Source organism: Microcaecilia unicolor, chromosome 3, assembly GCF_901765095.1.
Source record: "Microcaecilia unicolor chromosome 3, aMicUni1.1, whole genome shotgun sequence".
Classification (NCBI taxonomy): Eukaryota; Metazoa; Chordata; class Amphibia; order Gymnophiona; family Siphonopidae; genus Microcaecilia; species Microcaecilia unicolor.
The window spans coordinates 323564722-323588141 of record NC_044033.1 but is presented as its reverse complement, the minus strand read 5'-3'; the positions used below and the strand labels follow the sequence as shown (position 1 = coordinate 323588141).

At 43.7% G+C, this 23420-nt stretch overlaps 1 protein-coding gene across 1 annotated transcript in view; it reads left to right on the top strand.

Annotated features, from left to right (window-relative positions):
• The first annotated feature begins 17380 nt into the window (after nucleotides 1–17380).
• The window catches only part of LOC115466840 (AT-rich interactive domain-containing protein 1B-like), a 58847-nt gene continuing 52807 nt past the window's right edge, over nucleotides 17381–23420 (top strand). The window contains exon 1 of the mRNA XM_030198385.1: nucleotides 17381–17580. Coding sequence (XP_030054245.1) covers nucleotides 17403–17580 — 178 coding nt within the window. The 5' untranslated portion in view covers nucleotides 17381–17402. The remainder of the gene's footprint in view (nucleotides 17581–23420) is intronic.

Here is a 23420-nt window from a genome sequence, read left to right as displayed (position 1 = left end):
ACAAAAACATCCTGCAAATTTTATACAAATAATGACAGTATCACATCGGGGCTGGGGATTCAGTGAATCCCTTGAAGGCCCTGACTGCTCCTGCATTAATAAATCATGCTCATGAGGCCGGCAGCCAGTATTCAGTAACATTTAACCGGGCAGTGCCATTGAATATCTGTTCTAACTTCCCATTGTAAAAAGGGGCAGTACTGGGTTGATCTGGGGTGGAGATGGGGGGAGCCAGCACCTACGCAGGCACAATCTATATTTCTTTGCTGTGCCTGCATAACTAAGTGACTAGATAAGACCACTAAGAGGCATATTTTCAAAGCACTTAGCCTTCCAAAGTTCCATAGAAACCTATGGAACTTTGGAAGGCTAAGTGCGTTGAAAACATGCCTCCAAGCAGTTCCATCTTTGGTCACAGCTATGCGGGTGTCAGCACTGATCCAATCCTCCTTCCTCCAGTCTCCTTGATCCCCCCTCCAATCCCCCAAACCCCCCTCCACCGCAGGCCCTCCCAATCCTATCCTCCCTTCATCTTAAGACCCTCCCTTTCCAATTCCCTCCTGATGTTCCTCCCACCCACCCAAGAACCCCCAGGACTTACCAGAGTTATGCATGGAGTTCTAGTACGAGGGGTCAGGAGTGATCCTCTTCCATTCCTGCCTTCTCTGGCTACAGGTGCAAAATAGTGCCTGTTTACCCCTAGCAATTGACCCCTATATGGAAGGCTGACCCCTAGTGGTAGTACTAAGAAACTACCACCAGGAGTCAGCTGGTGCCATTTTGCACCAAATCCAGATGGAGCGGAAAGGGACTACTCATGCCCCTTCACATAACCACTACCAATGGCCCCCACTTAAGTTCTGGGAATTCTCAGTGGGTGAGGGGGGTTCTTTGGTAGGGAGAGGGGTTGGATCAGGGAGAGTTCCTGAGGTGGGGGGGGGGGTCAGATTAGGAGTAGTTCCTGAGCTGAGGGGTCAGAAAAGATGGGTGCCTGAGTTGAAGGATCAGATCGGGATTCCTGTGTTGAGGGGATTGGGAGGGGGGCTGTGGCAGAGGATCAGAACAGAGGAGGAGAGGTTTGAGGATTAGACAGGTCACCCTATATGGGTCACTGCTGATATTCAGCTGGGCCTGCATAAGTGCTGATAACCATACATGTTTGGATATTCAGTGCTAGTGGCCAGATATGGGTCAACATTAACTAACCAGATCTACTTTAGCCAGCATAATCTGTGCTTTAAAAAACGCAGACCATTGCCAACTGAAAGCGAATAGAATGTTGGGTATTATTAGGAAAGGTATGGAAAACAGGTGTGAGGATGTTATAATGCCGTTAAATCGCTCCATGGTGCGACCGCACCTTGAGTATTGTGTTCAATTCTGGTCGCCGCATCTCAAGAAAGATATAGTGGAATTGGAAAAGGTGCAGCGAAGGGTGACTAAAATGATAGCAGGGATGGGACGACTTCCCTATGAAGAAAGACTAAGGAGGCTAGGGCTTTTCAGCTTGGAGAAGAGACGGCTGAGGGGAGACATGATAGAGGTATATAAATAATGAGTGGAGTGGAACAGGTGGATGTGAAGCGTCTGTTCACGCTTTCCAAAAATACTAGGACTAGGGGCATGCGATGAAACTACAGTGTAGTATTTAAAACAAATCGGAGAAACTTTTTCTTCACCCAACGCGTAATTAAACTCTGGAATTTGTTGCCTGAGAATGTGGTGAAGGCGGTTAGCTTGGCAGACAAGTCCATAAACCGCTACTAAATGGACTTGGGAAAAATCCACAATTCCGGGAATAACATGTATAGAATGTTTGTACGTTTGGTAAGCTTGCCAGGTGCGCTTGGCCTAGATTGGTCGCTGTCGTGGACAGGATGCTGGGCTTGATGGACCCTTGGTCTTTTCCCAGTGTGGCATTACTTATTGACCGGTATGTTACTATTAGACAGGTGCAAGATGTGGTTTAGATCAAAGTTAAAAGCATTCGTTTTTGAAAAAGCTTACACATTGTGATACAAGTCTTTCTGTATTTAAAATGGTTGTTGTGATGTGTATATTTACTTATTTTATTGTGTATGGTTTTTTTTTAGCTGTTAAGAGCATTAGATTGACAGGCTATAAATGTATTTCAATAAATAAAAAAATAAATAATACAGATGTTGTACACGTCAGTGGATAGCCTGAGTGGTGGAGTGTATATGAAGATACTGGTCCCCTTTAAGCACATCCCTCCCATAGACAACTTAAGAGACCAGTGGTTTAGCAAGGGGAAATAAAAGCCCAGGCTATTTAAAAAGAGGGAGACCCAGAGCAGGTAGAAGCAGACCTCCAGAATACACTCACAAGTTATACATTTGATGGACCAGATGAGGACCTTGAGGTAGGAAAACTCAGTCACTCTTCCGTGATCTGATAGGATCTAGACCCCATTTTGTTTGCTACTGAACTCTAAGCTACTTTATGTACAATTCTGAGCTTCTATATGTTTTTCCTTTATTGAACCACCCAATTAAGAGTTGTGTTGACTTCAAACTTTGATCTGACTGTGCTTGTAAAGCCTCTTTGCCCTATACCTGTTCAGTCTGTCACACTCTGCTACTAAACCACATATTTCATACATCAGGTATTTCAGGATGAATGAGCAGGAAACCTGAGAAAGCTTCAACTTAAGAACATAGAGGCTGATATTCAAAACGATTTAAGTGGGCTGAAGAGCATCTGTCCCTGCCCAACTGCCGATATTCAGCGCTTCTAAACCAGGCAGTGCCGCTGAATATCACCTCTGACCGGTCCCACCCAAAAAAATGGTCTGGTCAGAGGCAGGCCGGGGGCATGTTGGGGAGGAGCCGGGGTTAATCGGGTGCTGGCGATATTCAGCTGACACCTGCATAAGCTTAAGTGGGTGAATTTAGGACAGCTCAAAAGCTGCCCCAAATTCACCCGCTTAGGCTTATGCAGGCTCCGGCTGAATATTGGTCCAGTGCTGGACCCTCATAAGATTTTTTTTTATTTTAAATTGAAGCTGCCCAGCCCCCGAAGTGTTGCATCTCCGCCTGTCCACTCCCCACCCAACCTATGGCCACAAGCCACTCCCCCTCCCCTCAAATTCCACCCGCCCCAACCCCCTCACCTCTCCGTTTAAACATGTAGCTAAATCTTGTTTTAAAGCAATAGCATGACCTTAATCCAAATCCAATATTATTTGTATGCCATATATCCAGTGTCAGGATTGATGTGGGAGAAACAGATGTCTTGTAATGTATGTATTTAGTCTTCCAAAGAGGAACAGTGGTACTCTCTCTAGATATAGATATACAGGACATAGTTTCTTAGGGAGGGTTTGGGTATTGTAATTCATTGAGTGCATACCGTTGCTGTACCTGTTTACTGTTTGGACATGTTTCTCTTTGTCTTTGTACTTTTCTAACACTCAATAAAAAAATGCTTTAATATATAATACATAGCTTAATAAATAACATTATGGACCAAAATTGTCCATCCAGTCTGCCCAGCTGAAATTTGTCTTCTTTAGTAAGAAGCTTGCCTGCATTCCTATCTACAACATAACACCAACTCCTCCACCTATGTCTTTTACTTGGTATCCTCACCCCTTTGCTACCACTGTTCTCTACATCTGTCCTAAGCATGCCCAGAATCTACCATAGTGATAGTCTCCATTATGTCACTCGGTAAACATTTCAGGTCTTGCTATCTTCAGCTTTACTTTGTCAGGTTCTCAGGTTCAGAGCCCGCGGGGCCGGGCTCTGGAGCAAACGTGAGCCCTTGGGCTGCTGCCGAGGAGCGACAGCAGCAGGCAAAACCCACCAACCAACACTGGGCAAGCACACCGGCACCGGCAGGAACTGCAGGCGCCGCCCAGCGAGCCGGAACACCTGAACTGGAATCCCCTGGACTGGAGGGCACAGGACTGGAACACTGGACGGGAACACACCGGACTGGAACACCCCGGACTGGAGCACACTGGACTGGTCCGTACAGCTTCACCTGCACTTAGCCACTGCCCCCCAAGGGTTGAGCCCTTGGGTTCGCGTCGCCGGCAGGACTTACAGGATACAGGATGACACAGGGACCAGGATACTAGAACAGGCTTGCAACCGAAGTGCTCCTAAATCCTAAACTGACATAAGTGCTCCCAAGCCCTAACCAACAGAAGAGTTCCTAACAGTAAACTAACAAAAGTGTTCCTAACCAAAGTGCACCTATGCGCTGAACTACCGCAGTGTCCCACAGCATCCCACAGCACTAAACTACCAAAGGTGCTTCTTAAGCACCAAACCAACAGAAGTGCTACAAAGGGAAAGCAGGAGGGCCACAAGGGAAAAGCAGGAAAGCTACACACATAAGCTAACACAGGTGCTTCTAAGCACCAGGCTACAGCAGTGCTCCACAGCACTAAACTAACCAGGGGAACACAGTGGGGCCACAGGGGAAAAGCAGGGAAGCTAAATACATAAACTAACCCAGGTGCTTCTAAGCACCAAGCACAACAGCTCTACAACCCTAAACTAACTAAGGTGCTCTTAAGCCCCAAACTACCAGCAGTGCTCCTAAGCACTAACCTAACACAGGTGCTCTGAGCACCAAGCTACAGCAAAGCTCTACAACCCTAAACTAACAATGGTGCTCCTAAGCACCAAACAACTGAAGAGCTCCTACACTAAAAGGGAAGACAGGGGAGCCACAAGGGAAGAAACAGGGAAGCTAAACACATAAGACAGCAGTGCTTCCAAAGCACCCAACACAGCAGTGCTTCCAAAGCACTAAACACAGCAGAGCTTCCAAAGCCCTACACACACAACAGAGCTTCTAAAGCCCTTACATACAGCAGTGCTTCCATAGCACCAAGAGGGAAAAGCAGGGGAACCACCAGGGAAAAGCAGGAAAGCTAAACACACAAGTCACAAGTGCACACTGCACTAAACTAACCTGGACCAAAAGCAAACGCAACTGTTGCAAAGGCCCTGAAGGGAAGAACACCAGTTCCTTATCAAGGCCCTCCCAGATGATGTCACACTCCCTAGACCCAGGCAGACAGCACACTGAAACCCCGAGAGGCCCAGCCCACACCAATGCAGCACCGTGAAGCTCTTGAAGCCAGTACACCCAGAGAGAGGTAGAGCCAACTCAGTCCACACACACAGCTGCAGTATAGTGAAACAATTAACCCCATGCTGGCAGCAGCCAGCACAGAGAGAGAGAGAGAGCTAGCTCAGAAAGGACAGACAGAAGGAACGCAAGCCAGCTAAGAAGCTGACCACCAGGAAAAAGGTAAGTTTGAAAGGGGTTCTGACCACGATCATAACATACTTCTTAGAAAAAAAGCCTAAGCCAACACTTCAGTTTCCTTTTGTAATTCCCAAGTTTGTAGTAATAAGCCCAACCACTAAGGCTAGTAAGGCTACTGTAAAAAGGCAAAAAAAAATCCTACTTCTTGAAATTGAGGGTTGTAATCATTGATATCATGCTTGTAACATGCTGGATGCTCAGCCTTTGCTTCATGTTGTTATATACAGGATAACTGCTGGTCTGTACCAGTATCCCAGTGCTTTATTGGATGCATAATGCAATTATACCCAAAAAGTCAGTCAGTTTCAAAACCATCTATGCAGCCAGCATCAGGCATTGACTGTATTAGTAGTTTTGTTTAAATTTGCCAACACAGACAATGCACAACTTTTAGTCAATAAGTGGATATGGCTGAAAGTTATAATCATTTATACATAGGCAGGATTAGGTGCAATCTGAAGCACCCTAAGTTTAGATGGAGAACATTGATATTCAGCTGCCCTCCAGATTATTTATCTATTTAAGTGGACTGTAGAAATGGTAGAGATATTTTATCCCTATAGAGTTATACAGGCATTTTCAGTGGTACAAACTTAAACAGCTAGCTTGGCTAAAAATATATGGTGTGTGTGTGTGTATTTATAAATGTTTTCTTGCTGATCAGACGGTTAGTTCTCAGGTCCCACCCACCCTCCCCACCACCACCTTTTTTATGTGTCCAGTTAAGAAAAATGCTGATCTTTGATTGAATTAATTGGTGAGAACTGAGAAGAAAAACAAGTTTTCAAAAGGTATAAAAGAAATATTACAAAGAAATTTCTGTCATGTTTATTGTTGACATTTCTTGGTCTTCTTAACCAAAGAAAACTGCCACTCTGATGAGCAGACACTGCAAAGTTTAGAAGAATTTGAGATGTGCGCTCATTAAAGATTCTGAACAGTTAACCTGCCTTTGGTTAGCCGTATGGGCTGTTTATGTGCAATTTAATCCATCAGCTATCCACCACCACAGTGGGCCAGTCATTGTTCTCAAGTTTTGTACGGTTGCCTCATTTGGATAAGACAAAGACTGACCCACTATCATGCCAGGACAGAGGAAAGGAATATTTCAAAGGCAGTCCAACTTGCTTTTTGTCCATTTTATTGCTCTTGATTCTCTCAGTAATTAGATTCCATTACAATCAGTGTGTCAGAGATGACTAGCCAACAACCACCATACTAACTGGTTTACAAAGTCATATTTAACAATAAAAGGTCATGTGAACACCAGGTTTCAAAAGTAGTGATGGGAAATCCAGTAACTTTGGTCTCTGGATCTCTGGCCATTGTACCACACAGCAAGGGAACAGGGGTGTTTGGCTAGCCCCAGCCATTGTACCAGAAGGAGCAGAGATGTAGTGAGAGGTGACAGGGGTGACTTAGGCCTCAGAATGTCGTGAAAGTGTGCCATGGTTAACTAAGCATCAAGGTAAAAGTGTTTCTGTCACTCTAATAGGATGAGTAAACTGTAAGCTTTGTAAATCTAAATGTTTTTGTTATATCTATGGTTTCTATTACATGAAAATGAATATGGATCATTTTGATGGCATTATCTTGTTGCATGGGCTATGAGATCTTCATGGTTCGCTGTTCAGGCATATTGTATTGTTATAAAGATGTTCTTAATTTATCTATGCATTTTAAATACAGGAAACACTACACAAAAGCTGCCTGCTGGGAATACAACAAATTTTAGTAAATGTGGGGAGTTGGAGCCCTTAATTTAAAGACATGTTAACTGAACTCATTGCCAGAACTAGTAGCTTTCATTTTCTCTTTTTCTAAGCAATGGAATAACTGTACTTTGTTCATAATTGTGTATTTGTGCTCTAATAAAATAAATCTTTGCATTCATTTCCTTTTCTCTTCTTCCTTACCAACCCCCACCCCCCATTTGCATTTCAGAAATCATATTCTAGCACTACTGGAGAAAAGATCACAAAACTGTATGATCTGGGCAATGAGCCAGAACGCAAACTATGGTGGACCGGTACCTAAATTTCATGAAGAGAGAGGGACGCCCATCTCCAATCTACCTGCAGTTGGCAAAAAACCACTGGACCCTTGTTAGACTCTATATGTGTGTCAAAGAGATTGGGGTTTGGCGCAGGTAAGCAATAGCAGAAGTTGCTGAAGCATATATCGTGTTGTTAGTTGTTTTTCTGTATTGATTCTTTTTTTAAACTGTATGGTGCTGATGGTATATACAGAAAGAAAGTGAAGGCTTAAAGCAAAAACATGTTTGAATCGTAATGGATAATAGATTCCCCTTCTCAAACAGTTTAGAGTAGAGGTTTTCAACCTAGTCCTTGGGGCATACCCAGCCAGTCGGGGTTTTTCAGGATATCCCCATTGAACGACTGACTGGTGTGGCCCCGAGGACTAGGTTGAAAACCCCTGGTTTTAGAGTATAAATTGGAGGATGTGGAAACCTTCAGAGGGTATGCAGAATGGTCTGATGATATATCATGTAGGGGTAGTTGGTTTTATTGAAACTGGTAGAGTGGCTCCTGGAAAAAAGAAGAATTTTCAGGCCACCGTGGACATGGAGGGAGGGTGAGGGCTGACGTACTGCACAGTGACAATAAATTCCAGAGGTAACAGGAGGCAAAAGTGGTCAAGGAGCTGAGACAACAGAGACAGTGGAAATATATGATTTATAACAAGCTGAAAGCCTCAGTGGGTCATGTGATAGGGTTTGGTTAATATTAACAATCCGTTTTGTGTAACATTCAGAAAACTTTCTCAGAGATTATGGTATCGACTGTATAATGTGTGTGCTAAGCTCAGATTCTTGATTGGGTTATAGGTCACAGTGATTGGCTGCAAGTCACAATGTAGATCTTTCCTTACAGTTGGGCTCTTCAGTAACGATTGGGTTTTACTGGTCTGATTAAGGAACACAATATGGGAGTAATTCTATACAGTAATTAATGGAAGTGGAGCGCCAAAATGGAGTAAACGGCAGTTAGGCACAGGAGCGTACTTAGGCACCGAGTTATAGAATAGTGCCTAAATTTTCTAGTGCATAACTGCAAAAGGGGGGGGGTGAGGGAGTTTATAGAACACTGCCTCTCACCCTTAAGAAAAGTCCCTCTCTAACTAGCTTGGGTCACCTTAAGAGCACTGATCCCACTCTGGAAGGAAGTGAGCTGGGAGGGGCGGAGTCAATACCTGGGAGTTTAAAAGGCAGGGCCAGGCTAAGGTTAGGGAATCCCATGGAAGGAAGAACTGAAGCCCAAGTCTGTACCTTCACTGAATACATTAACTGCTATAACCTGGCTGAGGTAAACAACTTGTTTATTGTTAAGACTTGCAAGCCTTCTGAGGTCTGGCTGGAGTTAGAGCAAAATTTCAGAAGACCTAAGAACTTACAAGCTATGTTTGGGGAGGGGCAGCCCCACCAGCCACAGACTGCTTGGCCTGCTAGCCAGAGGCCTATGAAGGACTGTTACTAAATAAGAGAAACTGTTGCATCTGATGTTCCTGTCCTGTGAGGAGCAGGTACATAAGCATCGCCATGCTGGGACAGACTAAGGGTCCCTCGAGCCCAGCACCCTGTCACCGACAGTGGCCAAAAGAACAAGCAATTTGTCCTGCCCATCCTAGAATACTGTATTCCCTCGTCCATTCAATAACATTCTATGTTTTTTTCCTCCAGGAAACCGTCCAGCCCTTTTTTGAAGTCTGCTAAGTTAACCGTCTTAACCACCTTTTCCAGCAGTGAATTCCAGAGTTTAACTACGCGTTGAGTGAAGAAAAATTTCCTCCGATTGTTTTAAATTTACCACACTGCAGCTTCATCGCATGCACCCTTGTCCTAGTATGTTTAGAAAGCGTAAACAGGCGCTCCACATCGACCCGTGCCATTCCACTCATTATCTTATAGACCTCTATCATATCTCCCCTCAACCGCCTTTTCTAGCTGAAGAGCCCCAGCCTCTTCAGCCTATCCTGATAGGGAAGCCGTCCCATCCCTTGTATCATCTTTGTCGCCCTTCTCTGCAGAGCTCAGGTGAATAAAAACATTTACTTTCACTTTTATATACTTTGTGTGGCTGAGTTATTCCAGGCCCACCCATAACTCTTGGCCAGGGCCCTCACAGGGTGTTCATATGAGTATTCTGACTATTTAAGCACATGCTTTATTGAATACTATCAGGGGTCTAATGGCTACATTTAAGTGTACCCATTTAAACCTGCCATAGAGCGAGCATAAGTGTCGACACCCTAAATTTAGGCACCTAATTGCTGACTTATACTAGTATTCTATAACAGATTAGGGGACGATGCTCAAAGCCTGGGCTCTAAAGCCCACAACACAAACCCCATAGCACAGCAGCGCAGAAAACTACCTAACCAATGCTTAAAGCAAATAACTTTCAAATTTTATGTGTAGATAATTCACTTTATTAAACCAAAAACAAGGGAGGAACATGCCTGGCACATGCACACAAAGGTTTGCTGTAAGGGTGAACTTTTGTGTGCATGCCCAGACAAAACCAGAATGCAAGCATATATCAGCGCTGTTTTATGCCTTTAAATATGAGCTTTTCAAAAATTTGATTGCACCTGAATTTTTGAAAGGCTAATATTTAACGAGGTGTTTACAGAAGAAAAGTCTAGAGAAGGACCTCAGTTGACTGACAAAGGTATATATTAGGAATGGATCACACCGTTTACAGAAGAAAGTGTTTATAAACAACTTGAAAAACTAAAAGTGGTCAAAGACATGGGACTGGAAGAGGGAGCTCAGAGAAGTTTGTTATTAAATATAATCCTTGGAGACAGGAGAGCTTCCAGGGGGATTGGAGAAGAGTCAACGTAGTCACTCTTCAGAAAGTGGTAATAGAGAAGAAGTTGGAAATTAGAGGCCAGTAAGCCTTGCTTTGGTGGCTGGAAAAATAATGGAAGCTCTGCTGAAGAAAAGAAAAGTAAACTATGTGGAATCCAATGGGTTACAAGATCTGAGACAAAGGAAAATCGTGCCAAACAAACCTGATTGATTTCTTTGACTGGGTGATCAGAGACCAGAGAATTGGATCAAGGACATGCGCTAGATGTAGTCTACATGGATTTCAGCAAAGCTTTGACACAGTTCCTCATAGGAGGCTAATCAATAAACTGAATATCCTGCGTGTGTCCCGTGCAGGGTCTGTCAGACAAGGCAACAGTGGTTGCATACGTGAACAGATGGGAGAACAAAGAGCATGCGCCTGGCACAGGAGGCGCAGCTCCTATGCCACTGGATGGAATTGAACCTGACTCTGCTTTCGGTGCTGCACCTTGTGGGGTCTGCGAATGTGCAGGTGGACTTCCTCAGTCGGAACATTTTGGGCCTGGGTGAATTGGAACTTTCATTGCAGGCATTTGAACAGATCACAGACCCACAAGGGGATACCGGTGATGGATCTCATGGCCAGCAGGGCCAATGCAAAAGTATCCCGATTCTTCAGTAGAGGAAGGGAGTTCGGTTCAGAGAGGATCGATGCCCTGCTTCAAAGTTGGACCTTGGAGCTGACTGAAGTTAGGACCCAAAGTGGTGAACTGGATTAGAAATTGGTTGACTGACACATGACAGAGGGTGGTGGTAAATTGAATTTGCCCGGAGGAAAGTAAGGTGAGTATTGGTGGGCCTCAGTGATCACTACCAGGGCTGGTTCTTCTCATTATATTTGTAAGTGACATTGCTGAGGGTTAAAAGGAGAAAGTGTGTCTTTTAACAGAGTGGACACACCAGAGGGAATAGAAAACATGAGAAGAGATCTGCAAACGTTAGAAGAATAGTCTAATGTTTGGCAGTTAAAATTTAATGCGAAGTGCAGAGTGAAGCACTTGGGGAGTAAAAATCTAAAGCAGATGTATATGCTAGGGAGGGAGAAGCTGATATGCACAGACCAGGAGAGGGACTTTGGGGTGATAATGACGGGATCTCAAGGCTGCAAAACAATGTGACAAAGTGGTGGCCGTAGCCAGAAGGATGCTGGGCTGCATATAGAGAAGAAACACCATCAGAAAAAGGGAGGCGTTAATGCCCTTGTACAAATCGTTAGTAGAGGAGATATCATGCTAAGGACATAAGAAGACTTGAAGTGGTCCAGAGGATGACAACGATATCATCAGGATTCTGCTAGGAGACATATGAGAAAGAGACTTGAAGACCTGAATATGTGTACCTTAGCGGAAAGAAGGAAATATGATACAGATGTTTAAATACTTGAATGGTATTAATCTCCAAACAAATTCTACGTATTGTGTACAACATTCATATGCTATGAGTTGGGTCAGTGGGGGAGAGGAAGACATCGTATGGTGGAACTTAGCAAGTACAAAGTTGTGATAATACTATTGGACTGTTGCTTCAATAATTCTTTGATAATGAGTGTGATTGTTAGGCAGACTGGATGGACCACACAGGTCTTTATCTGCCATTGTTTACAATGTTAAGTGCAGAAATCCAGCTCCAGTGTGTGCTCTCACTTTTGCTTTTGCTCAGACTCGCACATGTTTGTTTCTCACTGTCAGTGCTTAGATGGTGCACGGGCTTCCTTCTGCTTCCAAAAGAAGACAGTTGAATGTGAGAAGTTGACAAGAAATCCTCTCCCCAGTAACGCACAATAACATGTGTGCAAATCAAGGGCTAACAGCTTCATAGCGCTGGTGTTAGTTTGGGGAATCGGCCCCTAGGCACACACATTTGCTATTGTAGAATACTAGCTTTAGCGCCCTTATAGAATTGACCCTTATTAGATTTATATGTGTAATGCCCATTAGAGTCTTCATTTGTCTAGTACAGTGGACACCAGTGGTGTAGCTAGGGGGAGGCCCCTAACCCCCGCCAACTGAAGCGTTTGTCCAGCGCTGGTCTCTGGCTCTCCGCCGCATTGCCTGCCCTGCTCTTCCTCACACGTCGCTTGCATGCTCGTTTTAGTGAAACTAAGCATGCTAGACATAAGACCATAAAAGCGGTCATACTGGGTCAGACCAATGGTCCATCTAGCCCAGTATTCTGTTTTCCAAACAGTGGCCAAGCCAGGTCATAAGTACCTGGCAGAAACCCAAATCCAAATTGTGGCAACACTCCATACTACAAATCCCAATTTCATTAAAATGAGTGTGTATGCCATGTGAGGGGAAGTTAGCGCAAGGGCAGGCAATGTGGCAGAGGCCAGCACTGGACAAATGCTTCATCTGGCGGGGGTTGGGGGACCCCCGCCAGCCAAGGTATGTGAGGCAGCGGCGAGGGGAGGGAGCGATGGGGAGGTGAGCCAAATTGTGCCCCCCCCCCAACTTTGGCCTCTGCCCCCCCCCCCCCCCCCCCACACACACACACATTAAGGTCTGGCTATGCCACTGGTTGGCACATGTGTTCCTGCTTGTGTCAATTTGCATTTAGTTTCTGTTGCTTAGATTTGGAGGCCAGGGAGATGATTGGTCTCTGGTCATCTTCCCTTTCTTTTGTACTCTGCTGTATTCGGACATTTTTTTAAACTTGACTCAGAACCATTTGTATACGACATGATCAGAGGAGTAGCCAGGTGGGTTGCCAGGGGAGCGACCACTCCCCCAAATGGACTTCCGACAGCGCCGGCGCCTATTTTTCATGTGATCTGCTCTCTGCTTCCCCTGACACCTCAACCTGGCTACGCTTCTGCATATGATCACTGGTTTGTAACACACTCTGTGCACCTATTTTCTGGGCAGATCTGCTGACAGAAAATTGTTAAGATAAGATATTTGTACAAACACATGCAGGAACAGGAGCATTGCTTGCTTCATTTTATCTGTTGGACATCCAAGGTGAGGTCTGTAGCCTTACACCAGCTAATAATCTTGCCCTTGATGTAGCTGGTATCGCAGTCGAAACCTGGCCATGTTGGGCACAGATGTTTGAATTCCTGGAAGCTTTTAGTTAACACTGTTTTTTCTGCCTCTTTGTTTTATCTTGCTGGATTTGGTGGACTGCTGCTGTGTTGTTTTCTGAGAAAATTATTAAAGAGAAAAATTTCATTTTGGGGGCTATTCTTTGTAACCACCTATAAATATCTATATATCTATCTATGAAGTTATGCATGGAGATTGGAGGAATGTGCTAATATGAGAACTAGCAGTCTTACAGTGTAAGTCCCCCCCCCCCCCACCCCACTGTTGTGTTCATGATATATCAATTTTAAAATAACTCAGGGACTCAGATGGTGTTAGTACATTTATATCAGGCAAATCTCATAAACATTCCTTATTCCAACCTTCTCCCCCCAGATCATCATTTGCTGTGTTACTTTCGGGCTCATTTTCAAAGAGAAAAACATCCAAAAAGTGGCATAAGTCTGCATTTGGACGTTTTTCTCACAAAAACATCCAAATCAGTATTTTCAAAACCTATTTTTATACGTTTTTCTCTGAAGTCCACCAGAAGTGTGTCCAAATCTCAAGGGGACGTGTGAGGGGCGTGTTCAGGGCGGAACTTGGCCATTCCTAAGACTTAGACGGTTTTCAGCCATAATGGAACAAAACAAAACCGTCTAGGACTAAAACTTAGACATTTTGAGCTAGACCTGTTTTTATTATAAATAATCACAAAAAAGTGCCCTAAATAACCAGATGACCACTGGAAGGAATCAGGAATGACCTCCCCTTATTCCCCCAGTGGTCACTAACCCCCTCCCACCCCCCAAAAATGTGATGAAAAACATTACTTACCAGCCTCTATGCCAGGCTCAGATCTTATACTCAGGTCCATTAGAACAGCATGCAGGTCCCTGGAGTTGTCTAGTGTTGGGTGCAGTGCACTGCAGACAGGTGGACCCAGGCTCCTACCTCCCCCTACCTGTTATACTTGTGGAGGAAACTGTGAGCCCTCCAAAACTCACCAGAAACCCACTGTATCCACATATAGGTGCCCCCTTCACCTGTAAGGGCTATGGTAGTGGTGTACAATTGGGGATAGTGGGTTTTGGGGGGCTCAGCACACAAGCTAAGGGAGCAGTGGTGAGATGTGTACCTGGGAGCATTTTATGAAGTCCACTGCAGTGCCCCCTAGGGTGCCCTGCTGCTGTCCTGGGATGTCAGGGGGACCAGTCTACTAAAAATGCTGGTTCCTCCTATATCCCAATGGCTTGATTTTGTGCGTTTTGCATTTGGACGTTTTTGATTTTTTTTTTTTTTTCGAAAATGGACCAAAAAACAAAGTGTCCAAATCACAAAACATTGTTCGGAACAGTATTTTCGAAAACAAAAGATAGGCGTTTTTCTTTTTTGAAAATGACCTTCTTTCCTATTCGGATTTTGGACGTTTTTTGCAAAACGTCCAAAGTCGGTCTTAGACGTCATATCGAAAATGCCCTTCTATCAGACTTATTTTCGAAAGAGAAGGACGCCCATCTTTCAACACAAATCGCAAGATGGGCGTCCTTCTCACAGGGTCGCCCAAATCGGCATAATCGAAAGCCGATTTTGGGCATCCTCAACTGCTTTCTGTCATGGGGACGACCAACGTTCACGGGGGTGTGTCCGGAGGGATAGCGAAGGCGTACTTGGGCATGGCCTACACATGGGCATCCTTGACCAATAATGGAAAAAAGAAGGGCGTCCCTGATGAACACTTGGACGACTTTACCTAGTCCTTTTTTTCTTACGACCAAGACACAAAAATGTGCCCTAAATGACCAGATGACCCCAGTGGTCACTAACCCCCTCCCACCCTCAAAAAATTTTTTTTTAAATATTTTTCCAGCCTCTATGCCAGCCTCAAATATCATACCCAGCTCCATGACAGCAGTATGCAGGTCCCTGGAGCAGTTTTAGTGGGTGCAGTGCACTTCAGGGGCAGGCAGACCCAGGCCCATCCCCCCCTCCCCCATCTGTTACACTTGTGGTGGTAAATGTGCGCCCGTTCAAAACCCACCAGAAACCCACTGTAACCACATGTAGGTGCCCCCCTTTAAACCTCTTAGGGTATGGTTGTGGTGTACAGGTTTGTGGAGTGGGTTTGGGGGGCTCAGCACACAAGGTAAGGGAGCTATGCACCTAGGAGCAATTTCTTGAAATCCACTGCAGTGCCCCCTAGGGTGCCTGGTTGGTGGCTTGGTATGTCAGGGGGACCAGTGCACTACGAAATGCTGGCTCCTCTCACGACCAAATGGCTTGGATCTGGTTGTTCTGAGATGGGCGCCCTCGGTTGCCATCGCCGAAAATCGGGGGCAACCATCTCTAAGGTCGACCTAAATTTCACGATTTGGGCATCCCCGACCGTATTATCGAAACAAAAGATGGACGCTCATCTTGTTTTGATAATACGGGTTTCCCCGCCCCTTCACGGGGACGTCCTGCGATGACATCCTCAGGAAAACTTGGGCGCCCCTTTCAGTTATGCCCCTCTATGTATGTTAGATTGATTATTGTACGTAATACTATTAGCAGTTCCAAATGAAAACTAGCAAAAAATTATGTTGGAGCTATTAGTCCAGTCTAGAGTGTGCTGTAGGACTTAGTTACCTACCCAGTCTGTTTTGATTAAGCCTTGATGAGGTAATTGTATGCTATAGATCTCCTCCACTGATATACCACAATGTTCTTTGACAGTGGATCATAAGCGTATCAGCTGGCCTCCATGTGCCCTGCGGTGAACTGTGTTAGTGTTACCCCTTTCTCTGCAACAGAATCCCTCATCAAATCAATAACTGGGCTTGATATCAACTTCAAATTCATTAGCAACTGATCCATGGCGAGAAGAGGGTACATTGCCAACATAAGTGGTGGCCGCAAATTACTTTATTCATAGTTATTACCCAACTGCTGCAGCCTTGAAGATCCCCACTTCTGTTTCATAGTCATGTCATCAGATGACCCTATCCAGGCCTCATGTGTAAGAGCTAGGCCTGCATTCTTACTGATAAACACAATTGAGCCTTCTGGACAGAGGCATAGCCAGGTTTTGATATTGGGGGGAAGCAGACTTTTGTAAAATAGGCACCAGTGTGAGGCTGAAGGACCAAGAGACAGGGCGGGGTTAAAATCCGCATAGGCATTGGTGGTCGCTAACTCCAATTTTTGAGGAGGCTAAAGTGTGGTGGTGTGAGAGTGGGGTGGGATGGGGTGTGGCAGGTCAAGTTTAAATTCTTAGGTTGACGACACCTTTCTCAGCAGTAAAGGAACAGCCGGGCTACTTTTGACCACAGCAGGGATGGACCCCTTCACTATGTCATTGTGGTGCAGGTGCACTGGCTGTATCCCCCAGCCCCCCCCCCCCCCCCCAGTACCACTGTTACTGATAATGCTGGGCAGTGGTTGACTACTACTTTGTCATTAACTACATAGTTAAATTACTTTTCAGTAGCTAATCCAAAAAGTTTAACCACTCAAGAAAAGGTGGTAGTTGCTCAATAGTTAAACTACATTTAAAATAGTTAACAAAAAAATCTCATTAGGGTTTTTAAGTTCTTCTGCACTGCTTACTTACTCACTTACTAACACCCCCTCCCCCAACCCGCAATGAAGCCTGCAGACTTGGGCTAGGACTTCTGGAGTTAATTATCTGGCAAGCATAGTCTACGTGGAAGCAATTTTTTTTTTCTTTTATATCAGTACTCAAACAATTACAGTGAATTGCAGAATAACACACAGTTGTTGTTGTTATTATTGTTATTGCTTTTTAAATGAGATTTTTAGGAGCTAGAGTTTTAATTAGAACAGGAGGGTGTGCATGTATTTGCTAGAGATAAATTGCTAACTGTGTTCAGCACATGCTTCAGATGAGTATAAGACATTAAATGACACAGAACCCAGAAGACATTCAAACATCAAAGCCTGTTTTGTTGCTATCAGCAAGTTCTTTAATGGCTCTATAACCCTAAATGCTGTCTGTGCATTACTGAGTGGGAGTAATGAGCTTTAGTTAAGAGGTGAGGGCGTGGGGGGGAGAGAGAGTAAAGTAAATCAAGATACTAACTTCTACTTTTTTTCTTTCTCTTTAAACAAAATACTTTGCTGCCTTACACCCAACAATCTTGCCATTTTTCCATTTCTAGGTTAATAAGAATAAGAAATGGAGAGAGATGGCAAGCAACCTGAATGTCGGCACTTCGAGTAGTGCAGCCAGCTCGCTGAAAAAGCAGTACATCCAATGCTTGTTCGCCTTTGAGTGCAAGATTGAGCGAGGGGAGGAGCCCCCTCCAGAGGTCTTCAGCTCCGGAGATACAAAGAAACAGCCTAAGATTCAGCCGCCATCTCCTGGTAAGGAGAGGAACTGTACCTTCCTTTCATATGTACACAAATCAAAACTGTTCATATAGAAGAAACGAGCGATAAACTGAAGAGAACCCATCCTGTTGTCTTCCTCAAATGTTTCATGAGCAGTCACTACTAGTCAGGGGCAAATTATCTGAATATTTAAAAATTAGTCTGGAGGAAACAGTTCTGTGTTAAGTTCTATGTACATCAGTGTGTGTGCTTTCCTGATGTGCTTAGATTTTTTCCATTCCATTGTGCTTACATTCATTTAGATGCTATTGGTCTTATAGGTAGGCTTTTTTTTGTCAAAAATGAATCCTTGCAACCACAACCCATCTTTATTCTTCAAGCGTGATTGCTTTTCACATATTTCTCTTACCAACATTAATCACCTTTGGACTGGTGATTATTGTCCTGGTAAATAGGAAGACTGACTTTCCTGTCAGCAAGCCTTTGTGAGCAGAGAACCTGAGCTGGCTTCCTTTCAAGAATCTTCATATGTGATGTCAAAGAGAGCTTTTTCCCAGTGTTCCCTGCTCACCATCTTTACTAGCCCTAGGGAGGGGGGGGTGCTCAGAGGCTTCCTCTGTCCAAGAGGATGTGAACTGACACTTGACAAGGTGGCTCTACTACTGTTCTGAATCCAGCCACAGGAACAACGTCTGAATCTCCCTCCTAGGGGCTCAGAGTTCTGCTTCAAAGATTTCTGTGATGGCCTGAGGAGCAGGGGTATGAGCATGGATCTCCTGCGAGTCACCTTTTTCTCTTCTTTTCTGGAGCCTCAGAGCCTCTTTGTATCAGGGTGCAAACGGTGGCATATGAGTCTTGTCTCCCCCAAAGCTGTCAGCCAGACTTTACTGCAAGAGTGCCTCATCCATGGTAAATAAACGTTCTTAATCATGTCTTTTATCTTCACAGACTCTGTGCTAGCAAACTCTTACAAAAGATGATCTTTTTATTATTATGATTGTATACCACTTTGATGTAGCATTGAAAGACAGTTAAGCATAAACATGAGAACTATAATTATTATTGTGACTCGGTAGAATAAAAGGTTTGATCTGTTTGTATTGGAGGGAGCAACTCTGTTCCTTGAGTACACAAACTGGTCAGCTTTTTAGGGGTTTTCCTGAAACCTGACTGGTTTCTACAACTACCCCAATCACTCTTCCTTCCTCTCTCTTCCCTTCCCTGATCGCTACACATTACTAACTGTATCTTTTTTAATAATTGGCTTTGAACTTTGGTATATTTTATCATTTGCGCTGACAGTGCCAACTTTGAAGAGATCCTGCAGGGCGGTTATAGATGCTGATTAGTTGCAAATCTGGCAGTATTATGTCCAGCACAAGCATGATGCTTGTTCAAAATTTCAAGTCCGTATCTTTGTTTGCATGGAAGTTGTTGCAGTGTGAATATTGGTCCAAATATGTTCCGATGAGTCGCGACCAATTTTGATGCACGCTTTGAGTCAACTTGTTTGACTGGGTTTTGCATACATAATGTTAAAATGTATTTCATCGGAATTAGCATCAAAAACTGTACAGGATTTGAATTTTTTAGCTATTCTTATAAATGTGTTTGGATTTTATTAGACCCCAAAAATGGCATTTTGGTAACTGTCGCGCGCTCATGAACTGACAACCTTTCAGAAAAGGGGGTCTAGATCTGCAACTATTGCAGTTAGAGACCTCAAATTTGGGGAAACTTCATTTAACACCTGACTCGCGCAACAGATTAAACTTGAACAAAATTGGAGAACATGATGGTGGGAACTTTTTTAAATTTTAGACCACTTGGCATGGAATGACCCATTGAGCACTTAAACAAAGACTCTTATAAAGATATGCAAAAGGTTTCCCTGTACAATAGGCCTAGAGCTCGGCCATTTATCCTGATAAGCGTGTGAGGTTAATGGGAGTAATATACACAGTGATAATTTTTTTCAAAAGGTAGTGCAGCTTGACTGAATCCTTCCAACTAAAGTGGTTGCAAAGAAAAATGTTGTAACTGAAAATATCTATACAGACTAAGGGACAAATTATATTTCTCTGGCAGAAATCTCCTTTCCTGAAAACTTTGACCATTTAACAACTTTGCAAAAAGTGGACAGGATTCCCAACTTTCTGAATACTTTCAGTGAAAGTATGGAACTCTTTGCTTTTAAATATACAGCAGTCTTCTAGTTATATTAATTTCAGTAAGATGCTGACATTTGTTTATTTCACAAGTCCTATTTTTTTGTAATTTTGTACTGTTGTATGCTTATATTTTTGGTTTTGATGCTGTGTTTAGTTGTTTGATTGTTACCCGCCTTGAACCACCAGGGCTCTGGCAAGATATGAGTACTGAACATATCATAACATAACATAGCCCTTCCCAGATCTCTCACAAATTGTTATGCCAGAAAGGTTGTATAAGGAGTAAAGTGTGGAGATGCAAACTTGATTATAGTGTAATAGGTGAAAAATGTATCTATATTTTAGGCCTGATTACTTAAACCAGCCATAGAGCTGGTGTAAATACTCGCATCCAGATTATAAAATAGTAGAATGTACACGTATTGTTTAATAATGTCTGCAGGTAAAAGTTCATCCCGCCTATGCTCTACCCATGTGAAAACCCACCTGCAAAGCAAGCACCATTGAATATTGGGGTGTATTTACAATATAGCATGTGGCTGGAAAGTATTGAAAAACGTTAGCACTGCATTTGTATTGCATTGGAACTGAGTCATTGAGCTCTCTCTCTATATATATATATATTTTTTTTTATTTCCATTTTGCTCACACCTTTTTCAGTAGTAGCTCAAGGTGAATTACATTCAGGTATACTGGATATTTCTCTGTCCCAGGAGGGCTCACAATCTAAGTTTGTATCTGAGGCAATGGAGGGTTAAGTGACTTGCCCAAGATCACAAGGAGCAGCAGTGGGATTTGATCTGGATTGCAAGACCGGCGCTCTAGCCACTAGGCCACTCCTCCACTGTGTAATGAATTAAAAGAAAAGAGCCTTATGAAGGGGGAAAAAAGGCTCACTTTTAAATTAAGAGGCCCTTTTACTAACTGGCAGAAGGGCTAACACTGGTGTAGTGTGCGGCAAATTGGCCAGGACCCCAGCAGTAATTCTGGGTCTGCCATAAGCTGTTAATGTCACTAGAAAATAGATTTTATTTTCTAGCACGGGTGAGCGTGGAGTAAGCACTGCCCAGTTACTGCAGGAGCCTTCACCTAGGTGGTGCTAAGGGTTCCGGCTGTAAATGGCCGCGTGCCAGTTTTCTAAGTAGGGCAGAGCCATTTACTGCCTCTTTTGAAAAAACAACTGCAGTAAAAGGTGGCCTGAGCGCCAGTGATGTAGTGTGAGGTTGGTCGCCAGGGTAGCGGGCCGCTCCCTCAAACAGAGTTCTGCCGGCGCCTATTTTTTCTCGTATTGCATTGAAAATGTGCGCTGGCGAAAGTCCGCTGTTGCGCCACTTTCGCTCCCCCCGCGCCATCAACCTGGCTCCACTTCTGCTCAGTGGCGCAGCAATCCCACACGCCAGCTCTACCGTGGGCCACCTTTTAACCGCTACTTGGTATAGGTCCCCTAATGGGAGGGTTTTTAAGCTAAGGTGTGTCGTTGTGGGGCTGTTTGGCAATTATTGTCCATAGGCCAGTTTGGTCACTGAAATCTTTTCCTGCTCCTATGTGAGTCAGTGTGAGTGGATAGAATGTATTTGAACTGGAATTTCACATACGTTTGGCTAGAAAATGTTCTAACAGATATGCATTGCTGATTTGAATACTGGTATTTAGTATCTTCGTGCTGCCTAAATCTAGAGACAGCTCCTTATAGAGTTACACCCATAACAGGTAGGAACATAGCATAGAGGCATTCCGGAGGCCAGTCTTGGCAGTATTAGAGATTGTGGGCATACTTACCAGTTTATTAAGTGTGCACATTAATTTCCTCAGACATTGTCTGCTTATAAATTAACTGGTGTAACTGTGCAGGTGTTTAGATGGGATAATTTTCAAAGGGAAAGGTGTGACATATGCAAGTAGGAGACGCATAAGGTAGGCAGGTTGTTATGAAATTACCTCCCTAGTGACTATTTCTGCTTAAACTAGTTGTTATCACTGGTCACAGGCTTCAGGCTAAGGCTTCTGGTTTACCATGGGGGCTGAAGGAAAATAAACTAATTCTGTCATTTCAGTTTCAGCTATGCTTTCGCCAATGAAAAGGCACCTCCGTATGAGCAAAGGAAGGTGAAGCCTATTACTGGTAAATCTACAGAGCCTGAAAAAGCAGCAAACTTTTAAACTATTAATCAGACTGAGGGGTGGAGTACTTTTTCTACTTTATCTTCTAAGTCTGCATCCATGGAAGTCTCTCCCTTCTTGATACTTCCTATTTGAATTTCAGAAAAGTACTCTATTACAATGGCTGAACTACGACTAAACAAATATCTGCCTTTCCCTGCTAGTCTGCTTCCTCAATACAAAGAAAATGAATACAACCTCTTCAAAATGCATTAATATGAAGCATGACTGCTCTCTAGGATATTCCTACCTTTTGCCAGACGTTACAAATGTGTGTTCTAAAGTAAACAATTGAAGGTTACTGAAGGTTAAGTGCATTCACATACTTCAGACTGAGCAGCCAGACTTCATGCTGAGAAGATAATTTACACAGCATGGACTCTGGTGCCCTAATTCTAACTGAGGAAATGGGAGGGTGGCTGAGCCTGAGTTACAGCACCTCACAAGTCTGCAGTGAATGAAGGTCAAAGGCAGGGCATCTTTGTTTATAACCACACTCCCCCTCCCTCATTCATTCCGCTGGGGATTTCCCTTGGCTGTAAGACAGCTTCTCTGACATCACTTGACAACTAATAACAGAATCTCCCCCAGCTACCTGCCAGCAGAGATGGATGGATTTTTGCTTACACATTTTCTTTTCAGATGACTGACCTTGTGCTCTGTTATTCTTCTCTTGCCCCTTCCCTCTTCTCGGGCTTGGCTTCTGTAGTGTTCATTAAATTAAATAGCAGGTACTGGCTGTAGTCATCACAAGCGAAGGATGACTGCTGGTATCTGTCCAGGTTATGGGGACCACGGTTGACTTAAGAAATGAACAGAGATGTTTAACTGAACCCAAATGTCATGGGGTGTATATTTTAAGATTCTACTACATGATCAGTTGTTTGCCATCTGAAAGTAAAGACCTAGATTTAATAATAAAGTACTGAACCTATATCTATTAAAATAATGAGCCATACATTTTGATCACTGACCCCAATAGCCTTGACAACAGTAATTTCTATTTCACTGGCCTAACTTAAACAGATAAGTTACCTGCACTGGTCTGGCAAAATGCGGTTCTACAGAGGTGTCACCCTGGTTAGCACTGTAGTTTCAGATGTGCAGCCAGACTGATATTCGGAAAAGGCGAAATATGAAAGTGCCAGACCCCTTAGAGAAAGATTGCATTGGCTCCCACTAAAAGATCGAGTCGTATTCAAAATCTGCATGTTGGCTCATAAAATCATTTATGGAAATGCCCCATCTTACATGGCTGACCTGATAGATTTACCAGAGAGAACAACAAAAGTTCATCACGTACCTTCTTAAACCTCCATTACCCCAGCTGCAGAGGACTTAAGTACAAATCTATACATACATCTAGCTTCTCATACATCTGCACACAACCTATGGAATGAATACCGACCACCATAAAAACAATACACGATTTGACAACCTTACGGAGATTATTGAGACTAACCTGTTCAAAAGACGTACATAAGGATCCTCTATAACGAACTGATTCCTAAACTTCACCAGATTTAACTACTTGGAACCAAC